The 25,323-nt window shown below is 43.2% G+C and overlaps 3 protein-coding genes across 5 annotated transcripts in view; 1 reads left to right on the top strand and 2 right to left on the bottom strand.

Moving 5' to 3' along the window:
• The window catches only part of LOC139558527 (RNA polymerase II subunit A C-terminal domain phosphatase-like), a 156,081-nt gene extending 144,856 nt beyond the window's left edge, over nucleotides 1–11,225 (bottom strand). The window contains exons 1-7 of the mRNA XM_071373694.1: nucleotides 10,706–11,225; nucleotides 9,505–9,588; nucleotides 9,266–9,359; nucleotides 8,960–9,088; nucleotides 8,596–8,746; nucleotides 1,231–1,321; nucleotides 143–309 (exon numbers count right to left, since the gene is read on the bottom strand). Coding sequence (XP_071229795.1) covers nucleotides 143–309; nucleotides 1,231–1,321; nucleotides 8,596–8,746; nucleotides 8,960–9,088; nucleotides 9,266–9,359; nucleotides 9,505–9,588; nucleotides 10,706–11,007 — 1,018 coding nt within the window. The 5' untranslated portion in view covers nucleotides 11,008–11,225. The remainder of the gene's footprint in view (nucleotides 1–142; nucleotides 310–1,230; nucleotides 1,322–8,595; nucleotides 8,747–8,959; nucleotides 9,089–9,265; nucleotides 9,360–9,504; nucleotides 9,589–10,705) is intronic.
• Nucleotides 11,226–11,988: 763 nt separating this feature from the next.
• Nucleotides 11,989–19,642, top strand: LOC139558526 (uncharacterized aarF domain-containing protein kinase 5-like). Its single transcript, XM_071373693.1, has 15 exons — nucleotides 11,989–12,242; nucleotides 13,601–13,686; nucleotides 13,898–14,047; nucleotides 14,139–14,214; nucleotides 14,525–14,725; nucleotides 14,941–15,081; nucleotides 15,253–15,366; nucleotides 15,502–15,633; nucleotides 15,904–15,987; nucleotides 16,073–16,154; nucleotides 16,331–16,409; nucleotides 16,586–16,677; nucleotides 16,788–17,040; nucleotides 17,165–17,281; nucleotides 18,758–19,642. Exons 1-15 carry the CDS (start codon nucleotides 12,219–12,221, stop codon nucleotides 18,858–18,860), a joined length of 1,734 nt encoding a protein of 577 aa, XP_071229794.1. The 5' UTR covers nucleotides 11,989–12,218; the 3' UTR covers nucleotides 18,861–19,642.
• The window catches only part of LOC139558523 (cleavage and polyadenylation specificity factor subunit 1-like), an 18,347-nt gene continuing 12,605 nt past the window's right edge, over nucleotides 19,582–25,323 (bottom strand). For all 3 annotated transcript variants that reach the window (XM_071373688.1, XM_071373689.1, XM_071373690.1), the window contains exons 29-35: nucleotides 25,024–25,200; nucleotides 21,217–21,283; nucleotides 21,057–21,104; nucleotides 20,764–20,919; nucleotides 20,422–20,551; nucleotides 20,114–20,252; nucleotides 19,582–19,991 (exon numbers count right to left, since the gene is read on the bottom strand). In XM_071373688.1, coding sequence (XP_071229789.1) covers nucleotides 19,944–19,991; nucleotides 20,114–20,252; nucleotides 20,422–20,551; nucleotides 20,764–20,919; nucleotides 21,057–21,104; nucleotides 21,217–21,283; nucleotides 25,024–25,200 — 765 coding nt within the window. In that variant the 3' untranslated portion in view covers nucleotides 19,582–19,943. The remainder of the gene's footprint in view (nucleotides 19,992–20,113; nucleotides 20,253–20,421; nucleotides 20,552–20,763; nucleotides 20,920–21,056; nucleotides 21,105–21,216; nucleotides 21,284–25,023; nucleotides 25,201–25,323) is intronic.

Here is a 25,323-nt window from a genome sequence, read left to right as displayed (position 1 = left end):
TGCCCTTATAAGGGAGTGAGGACTGTTTTTCTAAGTCATAGGGTTGTTTTAATAGATCACCGTGCGTCATGTATTGACCACTTCAAACCAGTGCCCACTGTGCCATGTTAAGCTCATTGTCTTCAGACCCTGTATACAGTACCTTTCCTTGCCTGCTGGGCCTCTTTAGACCCGGGTGGAGCGTTGATATCTCCTGTGCCCTGGAAGTAGATGTACTTCTTCACAGTGATCAGGTTGGGAGCAAACTTCCACACGTCCTCCCGATCATCTATAATACATACCATCGAGTCTCCACACGGGAACAGATTCCTTAGGGGTAGATGAGAGAGAGAGATATAGAGAGGGGGAGAGAAAGAGAGGGGGAGAGAAAGAGAGGGGGAGAGAGATTAAAGGTAGAAAAGAACGAGAGAGTTAAATATAAGTGAAACTGGCACTCCCTCTCCTCTGACACGTGTAACACCCTAGGCAGTGTGTCTTTGGGGAATAACAAAGTCCCACAGTAACAGAGCACAATGCTATGCTCTCTCGCCATCTCCCAGTCATAGGCTACGTCCCAAATGGAACCCTATTCCCTATGGGCCCTGGTCAAAAGTAGCGCACAATAAAGGGAATAGGGTGCCATTTGGGAAGGACTCTCAGAATCCCTTCAGGGTAGAAATTAATTCTGTCCGTCACGCTTACTAATCATTATCTGAACTTCATAACTATACAAGAAGCACATTTTCTACCATTAGGACTTTGATTTAATAAGAGAATGATGTTCTAGCAGGCTTCTATAACAGGAGTCACTGATTAGAAGGAATACTGCATGGCTATTGGCTATTCCCTCCGCTCATCTATAGCGCTATCATGCTAGAGCTGGATGGCTCAGTTTTACAGTGCTGTATTGTCTGTGGGGACAACCAAGTGACTTCAGATGACTTGACTGATGCCAGGTTTTAATCAACACTAAGGTCTAGTAGCTCCAATCATTACAGGAATTCCCTACGTTGAATTCTTCAGCAGTAGTGGCTGAGTGGAAATCAATTTCTCCTTGACTGAATGAATGCCTTTTCTCCAAAGTGTCTAAATTAAAGATAACATATCAGCTGTGTCCTTTTCATATTGGACAGATTTTTCTTAAAAAATGTCCTGGCGGAAGATGCTACTGGTATGTGTCAACGTGTAATGCGTGGGCTTCATAAAGCAGTGTGTGCTAGCAGCTCTGCCAGACAGAGAGCCAGGTCTGACCTCAGGTTCCCTGTCTTGGAGAAGGGGTCGATGCATTCGTCTCTGGACAGGATCCTGTGGGAGAACAGCTTCATCTCAGGGTCCAGGAAGCCTACAGTCACAGAAACACACAAGAAAAACATCTTAAAAATGGACTCAATAAATTATAGGAGAGAGAGCACGAGAAACAGAGAGAGAGAATGAGAAACAGATAGAGAACGAGAAAGAGAGACTACATTAGACATCCTATTTAAAAGAGCACTGTGGAAAAGCAGGATGTATTCACAAAAGTAAAGGCGCAGTTTTACCGAACTGCCAATCTCCATTACTCCCCGGCCGCCTGGCGATACACAGGGTACACAGGTTTTGAGTCCATTTAGAGCAAATTCTCATGTTTTTTCTTTATCTGGACGTTTTCATGTTTTGTTACACAAAATTTTCAATTTGAACTCAAATGAAACTGCAGACATCGCTGTGAGACATCTCTGTATACTCAGTAGGCTTTCATTAAAACCTCAAAGCTTTGAGATGAGAACTAAATGCAAGCTGGGTCTTCTCAGTTCCTCTTTAAAAGCTGCAGAATAATGTGTGTCTGGAGGAACAACAAAGCCTGGCTTTGATGGAGCAGCGACATCCCCACTTCACAACAAACACCTAGCTACCTGGATGCTATTAAACCCCAGAGAAGAGGGCAGGCAGGCGTCTACTAAAGCACACAAACCCATCTACATGGAGAAACAGACAGATAGTGACCTCTCTGCTCCACAGACTGAGGTAAGTACTACATTACACACTCACTATTCATTTGCTTCCAACGTTCTGCGTTTACATTCATTATAGAATAACTTCTAATTGGTAGCGAAATATCGTTTCCAAACTTTAAAAAGATCCAATGTTCATCTCTATAACCAAAATGCTGATATTTAGATGACTAAAATGCTCAACCTTTCATTATAACTTAATGTAAAGTGAGATATGGTGAAAAGTAAGGTTGAGTATGAGGTGGCTATATTATTCTCTGTGAGAGGCTGGTAAACTGACCAGTGAGGAGGCATCCCAAATCCCACTCTATTTCCTATATAGTGCACCAGGGCCCACATGGCTCTGGTCAAAAGTAGTGCACTATATCGTAGGGATGTAACGATTCACCAATATGTTCAAATGTTTAAGATATGACTGCATCGGTATGAGGGAACCCAACCCAAATGTAGCATGCATCAGTCTGAAAATCAATTCAAACGTTACAAATCTCCGGTTCACAAAATGTTTTTGCTCAAATTACTTTCCATCTTCCGAAAATACCTCTCACCTGTGTCGAACTAAGAATGTAACTATGTTGACAGTCATTGCGCTACAAATCATTTTGCATGCCGAACAACCCCAGGCGATATCAGTCAAATTGTACGCTGTGTGCAGCTTTGCACGCTGATTAACGAGAGGCAGGCCTATTCTTGATCCGGCACATCTACGCGTCACCTTTAGAATTCAAAATGTTTGTAATGGCTTGCGCAATATTAAGCTTTATTAGTTGAGTGACAACCAATGTATTTTGCGATGTTATTTTGTGGTTGAAAATTGTGTTTTACTGAAATAAAAGCTACCATCAGAGACAACTAATCTGGCTATAGGTAGGCTACATGCTGATCGGGGCTCACATTACATTATGATTATTCAGGTTCACCATCAGCAATAGTTTTACTTGAAACAATCATAAGTATATGTCCATTTTTAAATATACAGGGTAAAGGTGATGATTTCGTAACGAGGACAAGCAGTCACTTGTGCTAACCGCACTGCATGGAAGAGAAGCTCACTCAGAGTCTGTCAAAACTTCCAAACGGTCTAAACCACTTGATTATGAGACGGGGGTGAAAGCCAAAGTGGTGCTATATAATAACTAAAATAAATATTGATACACTACTAGCTCTAACACTTTTAATCTGCAAAAACAACAAATTAATTAGTGGGTGATGGTGATTTCAGATCAAAACATTGCCAGCCCGCCCCAACTGATAGTGGGGTGGTAGACTTCCAGTTTCCTTTATGGCTCAGCTTCCTAAATAGACATAGAGCACGTTCGAGCGGATCACTTTTGTCAAGTCGGTGACCACTTTTCAAAGTGTGTTGCAACTACATAGGAGTCACTATTTGTCAACCAAACATTAGGGTGGTTTGTTTGACCCACGCGAACTTGGCCAAAGACGTGACTAAAACATGAGCCAACTTTGCCACGATTCTGGATACAAATGAAAGTATTCTGGATACAAATTATATTTCAGACCTCTCTAACCAATTAATTGAACACACGTTATGTTTTCAGTTCGTGAGTGTGTGATATAGAAAAGCTTATACCTCATTTCTACAGAAAAACCTTCATGAACAATAGCAGCTACAGTGCCTTCAGAAAGTATTCAGACCCCTTGACTTTTTCCACATTTTGTTAAGTTAGCCTTATTCAAATATTTTTTTTTATAAATACTCAGCAATCTACACACAATACCTCACATTGACAAAGCGAAAACAGGTTTAGAAATGTATAAAAAATAAACAGGAATAGCTTATTTACTAAAGTATTCAGACCCTTTGCTATGAGACTTGAAATTGAGCTCAGGTGCACCCTGTTTCCATTGATCATCCTTGAGATGTTTCTACAACTTGATTGAAGTCCACCTGTGGTCAATTCTATTGATTGGACATGATTTGGAAAGACACACAACTGTCTATATAAAAAGGTCCCACAGTTGACAGAGCATGTCAGAGGAAAAACCAAACCATGAGATCGAAGTAATTGTCTGTAGAGCTCTGAGACAGGATTTTGTCGAGGCTCAGATCTGGGGAAGGGTACCAAAACATTTCTGCAGCCTTGAAGGTCCCCGAGAACACAGTGGCATCCATCATTCTTAAATGGAAGAAGTTTGGAATCACCAAGACTCTTCCTAGTGCTGGCCGCTCGGCCAAACTGAGCAATCGGGAGAGAGGGGCTTTGGTCATCTCTGCAGCACTCTACCAATCAGACATTTATGGCCAGACGGAAGCCACTCCACAGTAAAAGGCACATGACATCCCGCTGGGAGTTTGTCAAAAGGCACCTAAAGGACTCTCAGACCATGAGAAACAAGATTCTCTGGTCTGATGAAACCAATATTGAACTCTTTGGACTGAATGCCAAGCATCACGTCTGGAGGAAACCTGGCACCATCCCTACGGTGAAGCATTATGCCGTGGGGATGTTTTTCAGCAGCAGGGATTGGGAGACAGGACAACGACCCTAAGCACACAACCAAGACAATGCAGGAGTGACTTCGGGACAAGCCCAAACTTGAACCAAATCGAACATCTCTGGAGAGACCTGAAAATTGCTGTGCAGCAACGCTCCCCATCCAACCTGACCGTGCTTGAGAGGATCTGCAGAGAAGAATGGGGGAAACTCCCCAAATACAGGTGTGCCAAGCTTGTAGCATCATATCCAAGAAGACTCAATGCTGTAATCACTGCCAAAGGTGCTTCAACAAAGTACTGAGTGAAAGGGTATGAATACTTATGTAAATGTAATATTTCCGTGTTCTGTTTAATCTCTAAACCTGTTTTTGCTTTGTCATTATGGGGTATTGTGTGTAGATTGATGAGGAAAGAAAACAATTTAATCAATTTTAAAATAAGGCTGTAACGTAACAAAATATGAAAAAAGTAAAGGGGTAAAAATACTTTCCAAAGGCACTGTATGTTGACACCGCCATATTGATCTGAGCCTTGCTGTTAGAAAACCACTAGTGTCCGGCTTTACATCGCAGATGCACCTCCCCAGACTTCCCTCGCTGATTTTCGTCTAGATTTGGCTTCGTTAGGCTTACCGCTCAGAGACACCCACATACATAATTTACACAGAGAGAGAGGTCAGCTCAGACAGATCCATCCTAGAGAGGCCCAGCTCATGAGCACCATCAGCAGCAGATTTTAATTTAGAATAGGAAATCTATATGTTTATGCAACAAATGTTAGTGCTTCGAATCGAACCGATATGTTCCTTTAATCAAACCGAGTCGTTCATGTATCGATCGGAGCCCATATATCTAGATACAGTTGAAGTCAGAAGTTTACATACACCTTAGCCAAATACATTTAAACTCAGTTTAACAATTCCTGACATTTAATCCTAGTAAAAATTCCCTGTCTTAGGTCAGTTAGGATCACCACTTTATTTTAAGAATGTGAAATGTCAGAATAATAGTAGAGAGAATGATTTATTTCAGCTTTTATTTATTTCATCACATTCCCAGTGGGTCAGAAGTTTACATACTAATTGAGTGTATTTGGTAGCATTGCCTTTACATTGTTTAACTTGGGTCAAAACGTGTCGGGTAGCCTTCCACAAGCTTCCCACAATAAGTTGGGTGAAGTTTGGCCCATTCCTCTGGACAGAGCTGGTATAACTGAGTCAGGTTTGTAGGCCTCCTAGTTCGCACACACTTTTCAGGTTCTGTCCACATATTTTCGATAGGATAGAGGTCAGGGCTTTGTGATGGCCACTCCAATACCTTGACTTTGTTGTCCTTAAGCCATTTTGCCACAACTTTGGAAGTATGCTTGGGGTCATTGTCCATTTTGAAAGACCCATTTGCGACCAAGCTTTCACTTCCTGACCGATGTCTTGAGATGTTGCTTCAATATATCCACTTAATTTTCTTGCCTCATGATGCCATCTATTTTGTGAAGCACACCAGTCCCTCCTGCAGCAAAGCACCACACAACATGATGCTGCCACCCCCGTGATTCACGGTTGGGATGGTGTTCTTCGGCTTGCAAGTCTCCCCTTTTTCCTCCAAACATAACGATGGTCATTATGGCCAAGCAGTTCAATTTTTGTTTCATCAGACCAGGGGGCATTTCTCCAAAAAGTACGACCTTTGTCCCCATGTGCAGTTGCAAACCGTAGTCTGGCTTTTTTTATGGAAGGATTTGGAGCAGTGGCTTCTCCTTGCTGAGCGGCCTTTCAGGTTATGTCAATATAGGACTCGTTTTTCTGTGGATATACACTGCTCAAAAAAATAAAGGGAACACTTAAACAACACAATGTAACTCCAAGTCAATCACACTTCTGTGAAATCAAACTGTCCACTTAGGAAGCAACACTGATTGACAATAAATTTCACATGCTGTTGTGCAAATGGAATAGACAACAGGTGGAAATTATAGGCAATTAGCAAGACACCCCCAATAAAGGAGTGGTTCTGCAGGTGGTGACCACAGACCACTTCTCAGTTCCTATGCCCAACACTATGCAGGACGTTTGGCATTTGCCAGAGAACACCAAGATTGGCAAATTCGCCACTGACACCCTGTGCTCTTCACAGATGAAAGCAGATTCACACTGAGCACATGTGACAGACGTGACAGAGTCTGGAGATGCCGTGGAGAATGTTCTGCTGCCTGCAACATCCTCCAGCATGACCGGTTTGGCGGTGGGTCAGTCATGGTGTGGGGTGGCATTTCTTTGGGGGGCCGCACAGCCCTCCATGTGCTCGCCAGAGGTAGCCCGACTGCCATTAGGTACCGAGATGAGATCCTCAGACCCCTTGTGAGACCATATGCTGGTGCGGTTGGCCCTGGGTTCCTCCTAATGCAAGACAATGCTAGACCTCATGTGGCTGGAGTGTGTCAGCAGTTCCTGCAAGAGGAAGGCATTGATGCTATGGACTGGCCCGCCCGTTCCCCAGACCTGAATCCAATTGAGCACATCTGGGACATCATGTCTCGCTCCATCCACCAACGCCACATTGCACCACAGACTGTCCAGGAGTTGGCGGATGCTTTAGTCCAGGTCTGGGAGGAGATCCCTCAGGAGACCATCCGCCACCTCATCAGGAGCATGCCAGGCATGGTAGGGAGGTCATACAGGCACGTGGAGGCCACACACACTACTGAGCCTCATTTTGACTTGTTTTAAGGACATTACATCAAAGTTGGATCAGCCTGTAGTGTGGTTTTCCACTTTAATTTTGAGTGTGACTCCAAATCCAGACCTCCATGGGTTGATAAATTTGATTTCCATTGATAATTTGTGTGATTTTGTTGTCAGCACATTCAACTATGTAAAGAAAAAAGTATTTAATAAGAATATTTCATTCATTCAGATCTAGGATGTGTTATTTTAGTGTTCCCTTTATTTTTTTGAGCAGTGTAGATACTTTTGTACCTCTTTCCTCCAGCATCTTCACAAGGTCCTTTGCTGTTGTTCTGGGATTGATTTGCACTTTTCGCAACAAAGTACATTCATCTCTAGGACAGAACTTGTCTCCTTCCTGAGCGGTATGACGGCTGCGTGGTCCCATGGTGTTTATACTTGCGTACTATTGTTTGTACAGATGAACGTGGTACCTTCAGGCTTTTGGAAATTGCTCCCAAGGATGAACCAGACTTGTGGAGGTCTACAATTTTTTTCTGAGGTCTTGGCTGATTTCTTTTGAATTTCCCCATGATGTCAAAAAAGGCAAAGAGGCACTGAGTTTGAAGGTAGGCCTTGAAATACATCCACAGGTACACCTCCAATTGAGTCAAATTATGTCAATTAGTCTATCAGAAACTTCTAAAGCCATGACATCATTTTCTGGAATTTTCCAAGCTGTTTAAAGGCACAGTCAACTTAGTGCATGTAAACTTCTGACCCACTGGAATTGTGATACAGTGAATTATAAGTGAAATAATCTGTCTGTAAACAATTGTTGGAAAAATTACTTGCGTCATGCACAAAGTAGATGTCCTAACCAACTTGCCAAAACTATAGTTTGTTAACAAGAAGTGGTTGAAAAACGAGTTAATGACTCCAACCTAAGTGTATGTAAACTTCCGACTTCAACTGTACATACCGAATAGTTTTGAAAGGGAAAGATGCACATCCCTACCATATAGGGAGACATTTGGCACGCATCCCAGCGAGATATGAAGATGCTGAGTACAGAATGAGCCTGAGAAACAAACTGAAGGTAAATGCTGACCTCTAGTGGCCACTCAGACTTCTAGTGCTACTCAAATGCCGAGACCAATCACATTGAGGCATGTCTGTTAGTCTTACCGTCTAATTTTTCAAACTGGGGAGTGTATAGACAAACATTTAAATAAAACAATTCTCACCTATAATGCAGACAGCACTCAGGCATTAAGCGAAGATGTATAATTCCGTGGAGAGATTTTACAGAGGATGACATCCTAGATAATTCAATGTGTTTAAATTCACTTTGCATTTAGCGTCTGAGCACTCACACACCTTTGGCATTTACGTAATTTTTGTTGTTGTTGTTGCATTCTTGATACTTTTTGCATTACTTACTGTAAAGTAAATGATATAGTGATTCAATGTAGGCATAATTATCAGAGAATGTGAGTGGGTACCTGCGATGGTGTGTGCATAGAGGCGGCTTCCGAAAGTGAAGACATGCAGCTCGTAGAGCTGGGCGATCTTCTCCAGGAAGTCTTTGCAGTTCGGACGCAGTCGCGTGTGTAACATGGGCTCCCCCCGCCCCAGCTGGAAGTGGAAGATTCCCTGTGGAACAAGAGCAGAGGCATGGGCAGAACCATCAATGGTTTGTTCTAGCTACATAACCACCAGTGGTTAATTGCAGACTAGCTACATACAGGGTGACTCTTCAATATCAAACCCACAGCAAAACCGGGGGAATAGAAATATCAAACAACCTCTTTTCATAGGCCAGAGGATTTTATTTTTATTGTAGCTATGTAGATCAGATACACATACCTTATTGGACATGCGCTGGCAGTGATGCTCGGTGGTGTGGATCAGGGTTTGGTCCAGATCAACCATAAGAACCAGCTTCTTGTTCCTGTGGAGTCTCTGCTGGTCCTCTCTGCCCAGCTGCTCCGCTTGCTGTGTTGGGGACATATCACAGAGACCAGGCATTTATAAAAAGGAGGCAATGACTTCAACAAAACTGTCTCTACCACATTGTAAAGTTGAATTCCAACGACACAGAAGTATTTCTACAAGGTCACATTATCGTCAGAGGAAACTCGTCTTCTAGAGCCATGACATCCTGAGCCTCACCTCAGAGCTGACCATCAACTCGGGGACACTGTGCACCATGGAAACGTTTGCCGTGGAGATGTGAGCCTGCTGCCTCCCATTATTACTCTGCATCCTGAAAAAGAGAGAGAGAATCCACTTAGTAATGCATCCGCATGAAAGGTAATCTACAGCTAAGAAGCAGGCCTATTTTAAAAGTGTGTGAATATGCCAATTGAAATTCTAGCATGGAATACATGTGTGTGTGGGTGTGTACTTACTGTGTGAGGTCCTGACCACATTCAGCACACAGCCCCTTCATCACGACTGGATGGCAGCATTCTTCTACTCTGACAATCACACCACTGGAAGAGAAGTGGCACTTGAGACCCTAGCATAACGAGTTTCCCCGTTAAAAAGGGCTTTACAATGCAGGTGCCGGATAGAATGGCCACTTTCTCTCCAACATGTGTACATCTATATCTAAACAAACACGTTAATAAACACAGCTTCCCCATAAGACTACATTAGTGCCTCCATATTGAAAAGCACCAGGGCATAAGCCATCATCCGTTTCTGAACAACAAAATGACAACTGAATCGACACATCTTCAGCTCTAAGATAATATTTGGCCATTTTCAGTCAGGGGCACAACTTTGGTTTTATAAGCGGGGCATCACTTTTATTTTTTTTTATCCAGTCAGTTAAACACTCCAAACAGCCTACCCAACCGCTTGGAGGCATCTGCATGGTACTAAAGCACACCGTTGCCTCGTTTTGTATCACGTTTCAATTATAAAACTGGGGGGGATAAAAATGCAATTTCATTATGTGTGGCCCCGTCCCCAGTGAAAGTCCACCCCTGTTTTCAGTAGTACAGGAATGGTGTCATGTTATTATATTCACAATGTGTTGTTATCAGTTACATAATTGACTGGTCTGGCTTGTTACCCAAATTCATAACACCAAAATGCTTTCTGAAGCACAAAGTTTTCTGAGTTCTGGTTCCGTCAAAAACTGGACCAAAAGTGCTCGAGCGTGCAAATGCGACGACTCGATACCATGTGGATGATGTAATGTGCATACTACAATATGGGCCAAGTTCGTTTGGGGTAAAAAATTTTTTTTAAAATACGTTAGTTTGGCGTGTGCTGAATATTTAACTTAAGGACCAATCGAATGGTCCACTATTAAATCCCGCACTACTAAGGCACCGGGACATGCAAAACGAAATCCCCCCATTGACATGATCATTTCAGCTGTTCTAGAGATCGGCGCTCCAGCACACGCACTGAGTTAGGATAGATAGCTACCATTACCACCTATCAGCTAGGCTAGTTAGCAATGCTACTGCGAACGTGGTCTATGAGCAACATCATTAGTTGGCGAACACAGTAAACTACACACAACAGCACAATATAAAAAAATTGCTGACATTGGCAATATGAGCTAAATTAACGTTAGCTAGCTAGCATACTCACCCAGGCGATATGACTTGTCCAAGTAGACAACATAGGTCCTTCACCACTCCAGCTCGGTCCGATTTCAGTTTCTTCTCTGGCAGCCTTTTGGGCTGTTCTGGCGGCTGAGACCCGGCCTCTTTCTCCAGCGGGATGGGAACACATAACGCCAACACCGAGTCCACATTGACGAGGGACCCTGGTTTGACTTTCCATTCCAGCAGCCGCATAGGACGCGCTGCCATTGGGCAGCGGATCTCTGCCACTTGCGCGGTGGGGCCCTGTGCTGCCCGGCCACCGACGGAGTCAGCGGGCTCCTCCATCGGTTTCGCGCTTCAAATCCCTTTAAACTGTAGACACAGGTCAAGCAAATATATGTATCCAAATCGCGTGGAATTCGGTTAATCATAAATTATTGAAACTGCGCTAATAAAAAAAAAAAAGCAACGTGCGTTTTGAAAACAGACCGATGGTCCAGTTTCTTTCGCTCTTCCCGCCAGTAAACAGGAAACACAAGACTCCAGCGACGACAGCTTCCGGTGGCTGTGATGACAGAGGACCTCTCTACTTTTAAGTCAATTAAAATACTTTGATCAATGGAACAGTTGTCATCCATATGTTCTGAAATAAACGTGTCAGTTTGAGGTTCATGCATAGCATGTCAAAGAGAAGTCGAAGTTGAGATTATCATGTAAACAAGATGCTAAAGAAATCAAATGGAAGATGCAACATCATGCTGTTCTGTTTTCCACTCACATTGTTTTCTTCCCCTTCAATGCTCTGGGGATATCCCTTGATATCCCTCTACCTGATATGATGTAAGATGATGTAACGTATAAATCATGCATCTGCTCCTCCTGAGTAGTAGAGTTGCTACCACTGACCTAAAGTCACACTGATAAGGGGCTGATCACAGTAATTCCTACATTGATGTTAATGTAAACAGTTATCTATAATACATATTATCCAGGCTATGCCAGTGATGTGATGGCTGAGAGGCTGGGAAGGAGGATCACTAATTATCAAGACAGAGTCAGTAGTATTTTGCCGTTATCATTGAAAACAACCTTGTTTAAATTCCAGACCATACTCTGATACCGTAAACCTCATTGTAAACAAGGTTGTACACTTGAATCATTTCTGATACATGTTATGTAATTAGCCACATTAATTAATCATTTATTTACAACGTCCATTTCTGATTCAACCACAAAAATACATGCATTATTCTGTGCATTTGTGATTTAAACTCTAAACGTAATTTTAAAGTATTCTTGGGTTGATTCATTTTGATGCGAGTCAAGTGAGGAATCTTTTCACTGGAGAATCTTCGGTCACATTCGGACCATTTGTCACGTGATCAATTTCGTGCCACATATGTCCTTAAATCTTTTGTAGCCCGTTCAGGAAATCAAGTATGATCTGAAACGGGAGGAGACAGTTACATTCGAGTAGAGGCTATACTTTTTTACAATTTAATTTTTTAAAACTACATATTAGTGAGAAGAGAGCACAGTGAGTGTATAGGCTGAACATGGCGTGGGAGACCTTCAAAGCAGTGAGTTGAACTGTTTTTTTCAAATGTTATCTTTCCCTTGCCTGGTAACGTTAGGCTAACTTGTTATACTATAGTAACATACTAGCTACACCACATTTAAGATATGCCTGTACATACCTTCTAAATCAACACCTGACTTTTAACAGTTTATGCGTGTATGGATTAAATGTCATTAAAAATAATGACTAGGTTAAATGTATGTGTGCGCTTTGTATGTTAATGTTGCACAGTATATTGCTAACGTTACACTTTTATTTACATATCCCACTAGCAAGGGTTGGTCTCGTTCCATTAACTAACGTTACTCTCTAACTCAGGAATTGCGCTTGGACATTTGATGCAATGTATAACCTGATGCAATGTAGAACTTGATGCAATGTATAACCTCCATACTAAAATCAGAGGTCGACGTACAATTTCGCTAAACGAGATCAAGAGCTCGTGTGATGTCCCTAATTTTGAGATTGACGTTTACCCTCCATTACTTATAAGTTGTCACGTGTATTATTCAATGCCATGGGAAACAGGGTAGAATGAGTAATCGTGTGTGTGCACGTGGTCAGTGCCCTGACATAGAAAGGCTCTATCTATAAATCTACTAGTCTGGAAACAGTTTGTCCTGTGATAGATGGTTAAGGAAAACAGCCTGTTCTGGCCTATGGAGAGTGGCCTTGATGCAGAGTCCCCAACACCAGTCTCCATGTTATTCAATTTAACATAGTAACATTTTTTTATTTTATTTTTACCGTTATTTTACCAGGTAAGTTGACTGAGAACACGTTCTCATTTGCAGCAACGACCTGGGGAATAGTTACAGGGGAGAGGAGGGGGATGAATGAGCCAATTATAAACTGGGGATTATTAGGTGACCATGATGGTTTGAGGGCCAGATTGGGAATTTAGCCAGGACACCGGGGTTAACACCCCTACTCTTACGATAAGTGCCATGGGATCTTTAATGACCTCAGAGAGTCAGGACACCCGTTTAACGTCCCATCCGAAAGACGGCACCCTACACAGGGCAGTGTCCCCAATCACTGCCCTGGGGCATTGGGATATTTTTCAGACCAGAGGAAAGAGTGCCTCCTACTGGCCCTCCAACACCACTTCCAGCAGCATCTGGTCTCCCATCCAGGGACTGACCAGGACCGACCCTGCTTAGCTTCAGAAGCAAGCCAACAGTGGTATGCAGGGTGGTATGCTGCTGGCATAAACATGCAGAGTTTGTTTTTCTCTACTTTTCTAGGGAAAAGGAAGGTGTTTCCCAGCATGTCTACTGTGACTAGCAAAAACAGTGGATTAGTTTTAAGTTGATGCTTCAAAGTGACACTAATTGTGGTGTTTTTGTCATTCTGTAGTTAAGGTTGTGTTGGCCTCATTTGGCCCTGCAGCGAAGATGTCCCCACCCACATCCACAACTGTACAGATCCTTCAGCTCACAAAGGTACTATACTAACTACACAACTACACCGTGTCTGAGACGATGGCCAAGCTCCTGTTCCTGTAGTGTCTGTCAGCTTGATGTACAAGTACACCACCTAGGCAGGAAGCAGAACTATACATGCAGTTAGTCAAACACTGTAACCTTCCAGAAAGCGACATCGAAAGAAATGTACACACACTGTTGCTGAAATGCCCATGTCTTCTCCTGTCAGGCCAGGGAAGAGCCGAGGGTTGTTCAGGCAGATGTTTCTGGGCGTGGCGGTGAGTGTTCCCGCGGTGGTGGGGGTCCAGTACGCCTTTGCGGAACCTCGAGAGAGACGGAAGATGAGGATCTTGGTGAAGGGAGTCGGTCGCTTCTGTCGGTGGGTCTCATCCTTTTTGCATGTGGTCAAATGTTTTGAATAATTTCCTTTTTGAGTTACTCAAACCATGTCCCTCTCTCTTTCCCTACAGGTCTATATATGTAGGACTCTATATCTCAGTAGATTATTGGTGGACCTCCAATGTGACGTTACGTTGCATGGACGAGGTAAGTTTGACAGAATATATATTGGGTGCGTTCCTCTGTCCAGGTGTTGCTGACCCATGCCAGATCTTATAACATCTGGATCGGTATTTTAAGTATCCGCTAACCACATATGTTATAGCGATCTGGTGCCTGACAGCACAGTCAATGATGTGGCACGCAACCATTGGTTGATGCATGCAACGTCTGAGCAGGGGAACGTGACCATTATGAATTGTGACAGCCCTACATGTCTGTGTCTGTCTGCTAAACAATGGTGTGAGTCTGAAACGATCTCGGGAGTTCAATCCCATCTTCCCCTCTGTGTTGCCAGAGCAGCTCATCATTCGTGGCAGGGATGTCATTGTGCCACCAAAGGGCGGCAGACAGCATGGTGGCGGGAGCAGTGCAGAACGGAGGGATATATGTTAAACTTGGACAGGGACTGTGTGCTTTCAACCACCTGCTGCCTCCTGAGTACGTCAAGACACTGCATGTCCTGGAGGATAAGGCTCTTAACAGGAGATACAAGGAGGTAAGACCTGCAGTATTTTGTCTTGTCAAACATTGAAGAGTAGTTAATGAAGCAATAAGTAGTGAAAGTGATGGGGGAGCCATGCTTATAGTTGTCACGGCTTTGAATGCCTCTTGGCCATTCATAATGTGAGGCTAGAACTGGCAATTCTATAATTTACAATGAAAAGTGTTGAGAAACATTCTTGCATGAAATGATCTGTCACGTTCTACCAGGTAGACTCTCTGTTCAGAGAGGACTTCAACACTACTCCAGACAGGATGTTTAAGAAGTTTAACTATGAGCCCATCGCAGCAGCCAGTCTGGCTCAGGTCCACAAGGCAGAGCTGCAGGACGGGACTCCTGTTGCTGTCAAAGTGGGTTCAGGTTAACTGTACAACACATTCAGCCACAGTTAATGGTTTACTGTGTGATTTACTCTCTTAAATAGGTGTCACCTCGCCTGATTAAACCAAACAGAACACTTTGGTTAAACCAGGTTAGATATCATTCCTTATTTTGAATATTAACCTCTCTCTCTTCTCCAGGTGCAGTACATAGACCTCAGGGATCGGTTTGACGGTGACATCAGGACTCTGGAGATCCTTTTGGACGTTATAAAGTTCATGCACCCCAGCTTCGGCTTCAGATGGGTCCTCAAAGTAAGGGCTTAAACTTGTCTGTAATTTGGTCGAAAATGCTTTTTTTTTGGGGACCTTATCAGATAATACCTCGCAGAGCATGATTAGATAGACATGGTCCCCTAACCTAACGTTGGCATTCTCTGACGATATTAGGACTTGAAGGGGACATTGGCACAGGAGCTGGACTTTGAGAATGAGGCCAGGAACTCTGAGAGGTGTGCAGAGGAACTGAAACACTTCAAATTTGTCATCGTGCCAAAGGTTTACTGGGACCAAAGCAGCAAGGTGAGACCCAGATCTATTCACTGCTGTAAATTACAATGGCTGTGTTCAAATAGGCAGCTCATTTCAGATTTTCTTTTTTTTCTCCCACTGTCTTTAGACCAATGACAGATCTTTTAACATCACTCTTTTTCAGAGCTGATCTTATTGGTCAAAAGATCAATTTAGTGGAAAAAAATATCAGTATTGGGCTGCCTGTCTAAACGCAGCCTTTGATAAATTTTTTGACCACTTGTATTATTGTACTGTAATAAACAAACCATTTTCCTTTAGCGAGTGTTGACTGCAGAGTTCTGTGAAGGCTGCAAAATCAACAATGTGGAAGAAATCAAAAGACAAGGACTTAGCTTGAGAGATGTAAGTACCGACCGTGACACCGTAGAGCAGCTTTTGTCTATACGCATTAGTCCTCGGATAACCATATAAACCGTTGTTTTTTCAGACTGCTGACAAGCTGATCCGTACGTTTGCAGAGCAGATATTTTACACGGGCTTCATTCACGCTGACCCTCACCCCGGCAACGGTAGGTCAGGGGCTTGTTTACAGTTTCTGCTGAACTCTAACTTGAATCAGGGCAGTTTACAAGAGGTTTTTCCAGATATATAAAAAGTTAAGTCGATAACAAATAACTAACTGTTCAACAATATTTGCTAAAAATGACTTGGTGACCTTGAGTGCATGTTCTATACCATGTCACAGTGCTTGTGAGAAGAGGTCCAGACAAGAAGGCAGAGCTAGTACTGTTGGATCACGGCTTGTATGAATACCTCAGTGAAATGTAAGATTTAAGCTATAATCATAAGCCATTTAGCAGACACTTTTCTCCAAAGCAACTCAGTGGTGTGGATACATTTTAGAACCTACAACCTTGCAATGTAATCAATATTTTTTTCAATTGTACAGCTATGTATGTATATTGTATGTTATACTATCACCTAACCTTTGACCCTGTAGTGACAGGGTAGCGCTGTGTAAACTGTGGCGGTCCATAGTCCTGAGAGACGACACTGCTATGAAGAGGTACTCCAACAGCCTGGGGGTCAAAGGTGAGAGGACAACTAATATCATTTCAAACAGAAGTCCTATGCCTTAAACAAATCCTGTCTCACAACAGACTAATAAAATGCTTACAATATCCTGATTCCTATCCAATCAGACTACTTCATCTTCTGTGAGATGCTGCTGCAGCGGCCAATCAACATGCGGGAGCTGGGCCTGTCCAACATCCTGAGTTGTGAAGAGACATCCTATATGAGGGACATGGCTGTCAATCACTTTGACAACATCATGGCCGTTCTCAAGTCCATGCCACGCCCCATGCTGCTGGTGTTCAGGAACATCAACACGGTCCGCAGCATCAACATCACACTAGGAGCTCCGGTAGACAGATACTGTGTCATGGCCAAGAGGTTAGTAGTATCAGGTTGGGAGCTCCGGTGGACAGATACTGTGTCATGGCTTTAGAGGCGAACAGACGACTGTTTCAAATAGTAGCAGTTGTAGATATTTACTAACCTGTTGTCTTGTCTCCAGCGCTGTGCAGGGCTGGGGGCGGCTCTGGGCAGAGAGGCCGGGAGTTCTTCCCAGGTTCAGGGTGTTCCGATGGGTGTGGACCTCCTGGGAGAGCCTCAAATTCGAGTATGCCCTGAGGTAACGAATTATCCTCAACGCTATACACTCAGTAACCACGTTTCCATCCAGTTTGAGTAAAATCATACCGTATAAAAAAATTATAATCATGACAGCTGTGATGGAAACGGGAAGTTTCGGTACAATGTTATGAATGCCGACGGTAAGATTAATTATGTGAGAAATGGCAGAAACACCTTTATGCACAAATATAACATATCGAAGTAAATTTGGAGTCACGTGTGATGGTGTGGTCTTCCCACTACGACTGGGGAAAGCATGCAGTTTATTAGGCTACAGATGAGAACTTATGAATATCACAGTGTGGTGAAAGTACACAGTGATCTTGATGCTCCTTTCCTATAAATATTGAGGGTCTTATTCTGATTACATGCTTGACTACAGTTTGACAAATCCCAATTCTCGCATTTATCCATAATTCCATAATGTAGACTAGCCTACCCGCACTGTATTTAAGAGCGCAAGTGTCGACACGTCTCCTTGGTCTCACCCCGCTTTGCCTCCAGATCTCCCTGTATTCTTCAGGGGCATGAAAACATTGCTCAATTGGTATCAAAGGATCTAACGTGTGCCAGGAAAATATTCCCCACCCGCCTGTACCGTTGACAGGATGGGGCCATAGACTCATGCTGCTTACGCCAAATCCTGACGCAACAGGAACCGGGACTTGCCACACCAGGCAATGTTTTTCCACTCAATTGTCCAGTGACGGCGTGCCCACTGGAGCTGCTTGTTTGTAGCTGAGGGGAGTAGAACCTGGTGTGGTCCTCTGCTGCATTGTGACAAGGACCAATGAGTTGTGTGTTCAGAGATGCCTTTCTGCACACCACTGTTGTAATGCTCTGTTATTTACCTGCTTGTTAGCGTGCACAATTCTTGCCATTCTCCTTCAACCTCTCAAGCAGTTTTTTGCCCACAGAACTGCCATTGACTGGATGTTTTGTTTGTCGCACCGTTCTATGTAAAGCCTAGCTAGACCAGGGTTTCCCCGTACTCTGTCCTCAGGACTCCAGGGGGGTACACGTTTTGGTTTTTGCCCTAGCACTACACAGCTGATTTCAAATAATCAACTATTCATCACGCTTTGATCATTTGAATCAGCTGTGTAGTGTTGGCAAAAACCAAAACATGCAGCCCTTATGGGTCCCGAGTTTGGGAAACGCTGCCCTAGACAATGTCGTGCGTGAAAAGCCAAGGAGGCCCAGCCACTTCGGAGATGCTGGAACCGGTATCCCTGACACTGATCATACCACACTCGGTCACTTGTTTTGCCCACTCTTAACGTTCAATCAAACGGCCACGTGACTCACCGTCTATAGGAGCAAACCATTTTCGGTACCTAATAAGCTGGCCACTGAATGTATAGCAGTAGACCCAACTGGGTAGGTCTTGCTCCAGACATTACCCAAAATACATCAGCATTTTTTGTTCCTACAAGATTGCCTAAAACATTAACTAAAATCATTATCTTCCCAGGTCAGAAATGGCGACGATGCGTCTGACACGATACCTGCTATCCCTGTTGTCTTACTTTAACCTCATATCGCTGGATGAGGAAGTCTACCAATACCTGAAGTAGAGGCTGAGACCCTGACCTCCGCTGCATACCTGAGACTACTGACTCCTGATTTAACGCTCAAGAACTGCAACCCGTTTGACAGGAAGATAACTAAGTAGTTTAATATGATAGTTGTCAGTTGGGCTGCTACAATGGTGCTATGCATTTGCCAAATTTGCTTTGGCAGAATGTGTAGACTTTAAAAAATATATATATTTAACTCGTCTTAGTCAGGACAGGGAAAAAGCACCAAATACAGCTCCAAGCCAAAGACTTGACTCGCCAGGAGTCATGGTATTGAGGAACACTGTCTCAATGCCTCCAAGGAATGTCAACTGGCATGACATATTAACCCAATTTAATGATTACAAATGTAGAACCATTTATTTTGGTTTATTTGACCTCATTCACTGGGGATGCAGTATGTGTAGGTAAAAAGCCTGAAGTGATTCCTTTTAGCCAAGATTCTTGCTGTTGCCATAAAGACATAAGGAGCAATCTGACTTGAATGAGATTAAAGTCAACCTTTTCAGATTTATAGCACATGTTTAGTCACAGAATATTCCAGATTTTTAATCTTGTTGCATTACCTGGATAATAGGGCTTAAATATGCTGAGATTACTTTTACTGCAAGCATGTAGTTTAGTCAAGTCAAATGTTCATCCCTTTTTAGGAAATATTTGGTTATCACTCAAGCACCCACCTAATGTATAAAATGCTAACTGCAAAAGCTAATGCTGCTGAAGAAATACCTTTTAAAATTGTATTCTACTTTAAATAAAGTGCCGTACCTCCCCTTGAATTCTTTATCTCTTGTAAATAATGCATTGATGTCCATGATAGATTTGCATGTTACAGGTACAGATCTCAAATTATTGGAACCTAAAAGACCAAGCTGATTATAAAGGCAATGTACAATCCACTTTTTTGTAATAAAGTTTACTTACAAAATATTCTGAGAAACATGTCTACGAACTCCTTATGACTGAACAAAATTGATTAAACGCATAAAAGTTTCCATACAGAACATAGATACCAAAAAGCCATTTCATATAAAACAGATGGAAGATCCTAGGTCTCACACATAGTCAAGGATGCTGCTCTCAGAAATGAGCAGTCACCCTGTCAACCTCAAGGAGATCATCCAAGATCTGAAACGGAAAGAAATACTTAATTCAAACATCTCATAACTAATAGTGATTTGGACCACAATTGATTAAGATGGGGACGATACATTAAGATGCTAGTTTTGTAGAGAACTAATAATACTCACTATATCAGAGGTGGTGCCAATCTTCTTGGCCAGCTCACTGCGCTCCATGGTGCTGAGGTACAGGTACTTGTTGAGCAGCTCTCCATCCAGAATGTTCCGCACCGCGTTCTGGAGCTGCCGCCGGTCAGCATGCAACATCCTGAAGGACAAGATCCAAAAACATAGTTTTAGTCTATCCAAAGTGTCAGCTTTATAAAAAATATTTAAAAAACTATTGAAAGCTTAAAGTAGGCAACACTTAAATACTTTAGAGGCATGGGGAGAATGATAACCACAACAGTTATCAGTGACCTTGTGTGGTAAGTTACCTGAATGCCTTGGGGTTTAACCCTGCGTGGTGTGGCAGCATGGTGGTGAGAGCATTCTGCAACATCAGCAATCTGCGGTAGGTCTTCTCCTGCATGGGCAGCAGCAGCCCGATGCCGCCATCCAGAGTGGCTGTAGGGAGGGAAGAATTACTGCTAAAGCTCCTCTAAATCCATTTTGTTTTTAAATTTTAAGCTACTGACAATATCATGTTCATCCTTCTGAGAACATTATACCAAGAGGAGCATTTGATCAGGCCTACTGAAGCAAGATTTTCAACAGACAACCCTTCACAGCTTCTTCTACCCTGTATCGGTCAATTCAAAGTCAAAATTGTGTCCTACCAAACCATGTGATGTGCTTGTTGTCCCAGGCCAGGGTCTTCTTGGTGGCTGTGTCCAGTGCCCCTCGACAGGGCATCCTCCAGAAGGCGTTGACATGAGCTCCCACGTTAAAGTCTGCCCTCCTCAGCAGACGCATGCCTCCGAAACTCTCCTTAGCTACAGCAGGACGCAAAGTACCAGTTCAGTGATCACGACAGGGTGGAGCTGCAGTTTGTCATCACACATGACCTCTGCCTTTATTTGATATTGTGATGTTTGTGGGACAGTATTACCCCGTTTCCGTTATCACTTACCTTCAGGCAGATACATGTACACCGATATGTTCTGATCTCGGTCGGACACTGAAACAGAACATAAGTTTACTTTGAGAGGTCTAGGCATATATAGGCTCCATCCAAAGAGTTAACCAGGATAACACTACCAGGCTAACTACCAAAGTTATATAAACCTTACCCAAGAATCCCAGCTGGTTGTTATCCACCATAAACTCTACACTGTAGACCTCCAGAGGCTTGGCGTCCTGGGGAACCAAACACAGCAACAAAACCATTAAGACAGGGGTCCCCAATTACATTCAGCCGTGGGCTGATTTTTCCTTGAGCGATGGTCGGGGGGCAGGAACATACAATAGTTAAATAATTTGTACACTACAAATTGACCACAAGAATCCAAAACGGATAATATTTGACAAAAACAGAATCATTTCTAACCTTGATTACATTGGGATATGATCAGATATGCCTCTATAAGTAAGAATACTAAAATCACTGAGCTCATTTCCTAGTGATTTTACAGTCTTTCCAAGAACAAAAATGTGTTATATACATACATATATACATACACAACCGTTCAAATGTTTGGGGTCACTTAGAAATGTCCTTGTTTTTGAAATTAAAGCAAATTTGTTTGTCCATTAAAATAACATCAAATTGATCAGAAATACAGTGTAGAAATTGTTAATGTTGTAAATGACTATTGTAGCTGGAAACTGCAGATTTTTTATGGAATATCTACATAGGCGTACAGAGGCCCATTATCAGCAACATTCACTCATGTGTTCCAATGGCACGTTGTGTTAGCTAATCCAAGTTTATCATTTTAAAAGGCTAATTAATAATTAGAAAAACCTTTTGCAATTATGTTAGCACAGCTGAAAACTGTTGTTCTGATTAAAGAAGCAATAAGACTGACCTTCTTTAGACTAGTTGAGTATCTGGAGCATCAGCATTTGTGGGTTCGATTACAGGCTCAAAATGGCCAGAAACAAAGAACATTCTTCTGAAACTCGTCAATCTATTCTTGTTCTGAGAAATGAAGGCTATTCCATGCGAGAAATTGCCAAGAAACTGAAGATCTGGTACAACGCTGTGTACTACTCCCTTCATAGAACAGCGCAAACTGGCTCTAACCAGAATAGAAAGAGGAGTGGGAGGCCCCGGTGCACAACTGAGCAAGAGGACAAGTACATTAGCGTGTCTAGTTTGAGAAACAGACGCCTAGCAAGTCCTCAACTGGCACCTTCATTAAATAATACCCGCAAAACACCAGTCAACGTCAACAGTGAAGAGGCGACTCCGGGATGCTGGCCTTCTAGGCAGAATTCCTCTGTCCAGTGTAGGTTCTTTTGCCCATCTTAATCTTTTCTTTTTATTGGCCAGTCTGAGATATGGCTTTTTCTTTGCAACTCTGCCTAGAAGGCCAGCATCCCGGAGTCGCCTCTTCACTGTTGACAGTGTACTACTCCCTGTGAAGGTAGTACACAGCGTTGTACGAGATCTTCAGTTTCTTGGCAATTTCTCACATGGAATAGCCTTCATTTCTCAGAACAAGAATAGACTGACGAGTTTCAGAAGAAACAAAGAACTTTCTGGACATTTTGAGCCTGTAATCAAACCCACAAATGCTAATGCTCCAGATAGAGTGATGGTTGTTGATAATGGGCCTCTGTACATGAATGTACATATTCCATTAAAAATCAGCTGTTTCCAGCTACAATAGTCATTTACAACATTATCAATGTCTACACTGTATTTCTCATCAATTTGATGTTATTTTAATGGACAAAAAATATATATATATATATATATACACTGCTCAAAAAAATAAAGGGAACACTTAAACAACACAATGTAACTCCAAGTCAATCACACTTCTGTGAAATCAAACTGTCCACTTAGGAAGCAACACTGATTGACAATAAATTTCACATGCTGTTGTGCAAATGGAATAGACAAAAGGTGGAAATTATAGGCAATTAGCAAGACACCCCCAATAAAGGAGTGGTTCTGCAGGTGGTGACCACAGACCACTTCTCAGTTCCTATGCTTCCTGGCTGATGTTTTGGTCACTTTTGAATGCTGGCGGTGCTTTCACTCTAGTGGTAGCATGAGACGGAGTCTACAACCCACACAAGTGGCTCAGGTCGTGCAGCTCATCCAGGATGGCACATCAATGCGAGCTGTGGCAAGAAGGTTTGCTGTGTCTGTCAGCGTAGTGTCCAGAGCATGGAGGCGCTACCAGGAGACAGGCCAGTACATCAGGAGACGTGGAGGAGGCCGTAGGAGGGCAACAACCCAGCAGCAGGACCGCTACCTCCGCCTTTGTGCAAGGAGGAGCACTGCCAGAGCCCTGCAAAATGACCTCCAGCAGGCCACAAATGTGCATGTGGTGTCCTTTTTTTTTTGTGTGTGTGTATATATATATATATGTGTGTACACACACATATATACACACACACACAAAAAAGGACACCCTTTCAATGAGTGGATTTGGCTATTTCAGCCACACCCGTTGCATCAAATTGAGCACACCGCCATGCAATCTCCATAGACGAACATTGGCAGTAGAATGACCTTACTGAAGAGCTCACTGACTTTCAATGTGGCACCGTCATAGGATGACACCTTTCCAACAAGTCAGTTCATCACATTTCTACCCTGCTAGAGCTGCCCGGTCAACTGTAAGTGTTGTTATTGTGAAGTGGAAACGTTGAGAAGCAACAACGGCTCAGCTACAAAGTGGTAGGCCACACAAGCTCACAGAATGGGACCGGCGAGTGCTGAAGCGCACAGCACGTAAAAATCGTCTGTCCTTGGTTGCAACACTCACTACAGAGTTCCAAACGGCCTCTGGAAAAACATCAGCACAAGAACTGTTCATCGGGAGCTTCATGAAATGGGTTTCCATGGCCAAGCAGCCGCACACAAGCCTAAGATCACAATATGCAATGCCAAGCGTCGGCTGGAGTAGCGTAAGGCTCGTCGCAATTGGACTCTGGAGCAGTGGAAACGCAGTCTCTGTAGTGGTGAATCACGCTTCACCATCTGACAGTCCGACGGACAAATTCTGGTTTGGCGGAATCCAGGAGAATGCTACCTGACCGTATGCATAGTGCCAACTGTAGAGTTTGGTTAAATGGTCTGGGGTTTTTCATGGTTCGGACTAGGCCTCTTAGTTCCAGTGAAGGGAAATCTTAACGCTACAGCATACAATGACATTCTCAATGATTCTGTGCTTTCAACTTTGTGGCAACAGTTTGGGGAAGGCCCTTTCCTGTTTCAGCATGACAATGCCCCATGTGCACAAAGCGCGATCCATACAGAAATGGCTTGTTGAGATCGGTGTGGAAGAACTTCACTGGCTTCAACCCCATCGAACACCTTTGGGATGAATTGGAATGCCGACTGCAAGCCAGGCCTAATCGCCCAGCATCAGTGCCCGACCTCACTAATGCTCTTGTGGCTGAATGGAAGCAAGTCCCTGCAGCATTGTTCCAACATCTAGTGGAAAGCCTTCCCAAAAGAGTGGAGCAGCAAAGGGGGGACCAACTCCACACTTGGGGGGAGAAGGGGGGCAAATCAAATCACCCACGGGCCGAATTTAGCCTAATGAGGAACCCTGCATTGAGAGAAGAGTCCCTTAAGACTCAGAACACTGGCATGAAGAACGGCCCTGATCATTTAATCATCCCCTCCAGCACAGCACTGCTCTCTAGAGGATAAACTCAACACACAAAAAACGCTGGGATCCCACAGGGGAACAAAGACAGTGCTTTCTTTCATCCATGAACAGAGCCCTCATCGGGGATGTACACTTAAAACCATAAACAACAAACTAACATAGAACAAAACAGCTCAGAGAATGATCATCAGAGAGTCAGATGGTGCTAAATCACGTGCCACTTAAACACAATACTTTGAAGTTGGATTGACATCTCCCCTGTGTTACTACTTAAGTAGTCCTGTAGCCTTGCTGTCTTACCCTGCTAATTAGCGAAAGAGTCTTACTCTCAGGCTGGTATCTGAGCAGAGAGATGCTCTTCATGACGTCAGCTGCCACGATAAAGTTCTTGATGCTAAACATCTGGTGGATGTAAAGCTGGGTGTCGATGAAGGCCATGCCTGTCAGGTCGTTGTCCTTCAGACTCCACAAAAAGATCTAGACAGAGAGAAGAATAGACAGATGCATCGATCACAACCAGGACTTTGTCAGAGGGTTACAGGAGAGATTGTTGAAGTACTGTACTTGTGCTCCTTAAAAGGCCTTTCTGACCAGTTCTTA

The sequence above is a fragment of the Salvelinus alpinus genome, chromosome 29 (assembly GCF_045679555.1).
Source record: "Salvelinus alpinus chromosome 29, SLU_Salpinus.1, whole genome shotgun sequence".
Lineage (NCBI taxonomy): Eukaryota > Metazoa > Chordata > Actinopteri > Salmoniformes > Salmonidae > Salvelinus > Salvelinus alpinus.
Note: the sequence above shows the minus strand (reverse complement) of the source record. Positions and strands in the feature narration are given on the sequence as shown.

Coding starts and splice junctions, on each gene's coding strand:
- LOC139558526 (XM_071373693.1), top strand. CDS start 12,219: ATGGCGTGGGAGACCTTCAAAGCA. Junction 13,687..13,897: donor AGATCCTTCAGCTCACAAAG/GTACTATACTAA, acceptor TTCTCCTGTCAG/GCCAGGGAAGAGCCGAGGGT. Junction 17,282..18,757: donor AAATTCGAGTATGCCCTGAG/GTAACGAATTAT, acceptor TTATCTTCCCAG/GTCAGAAATGGCGACGATGC.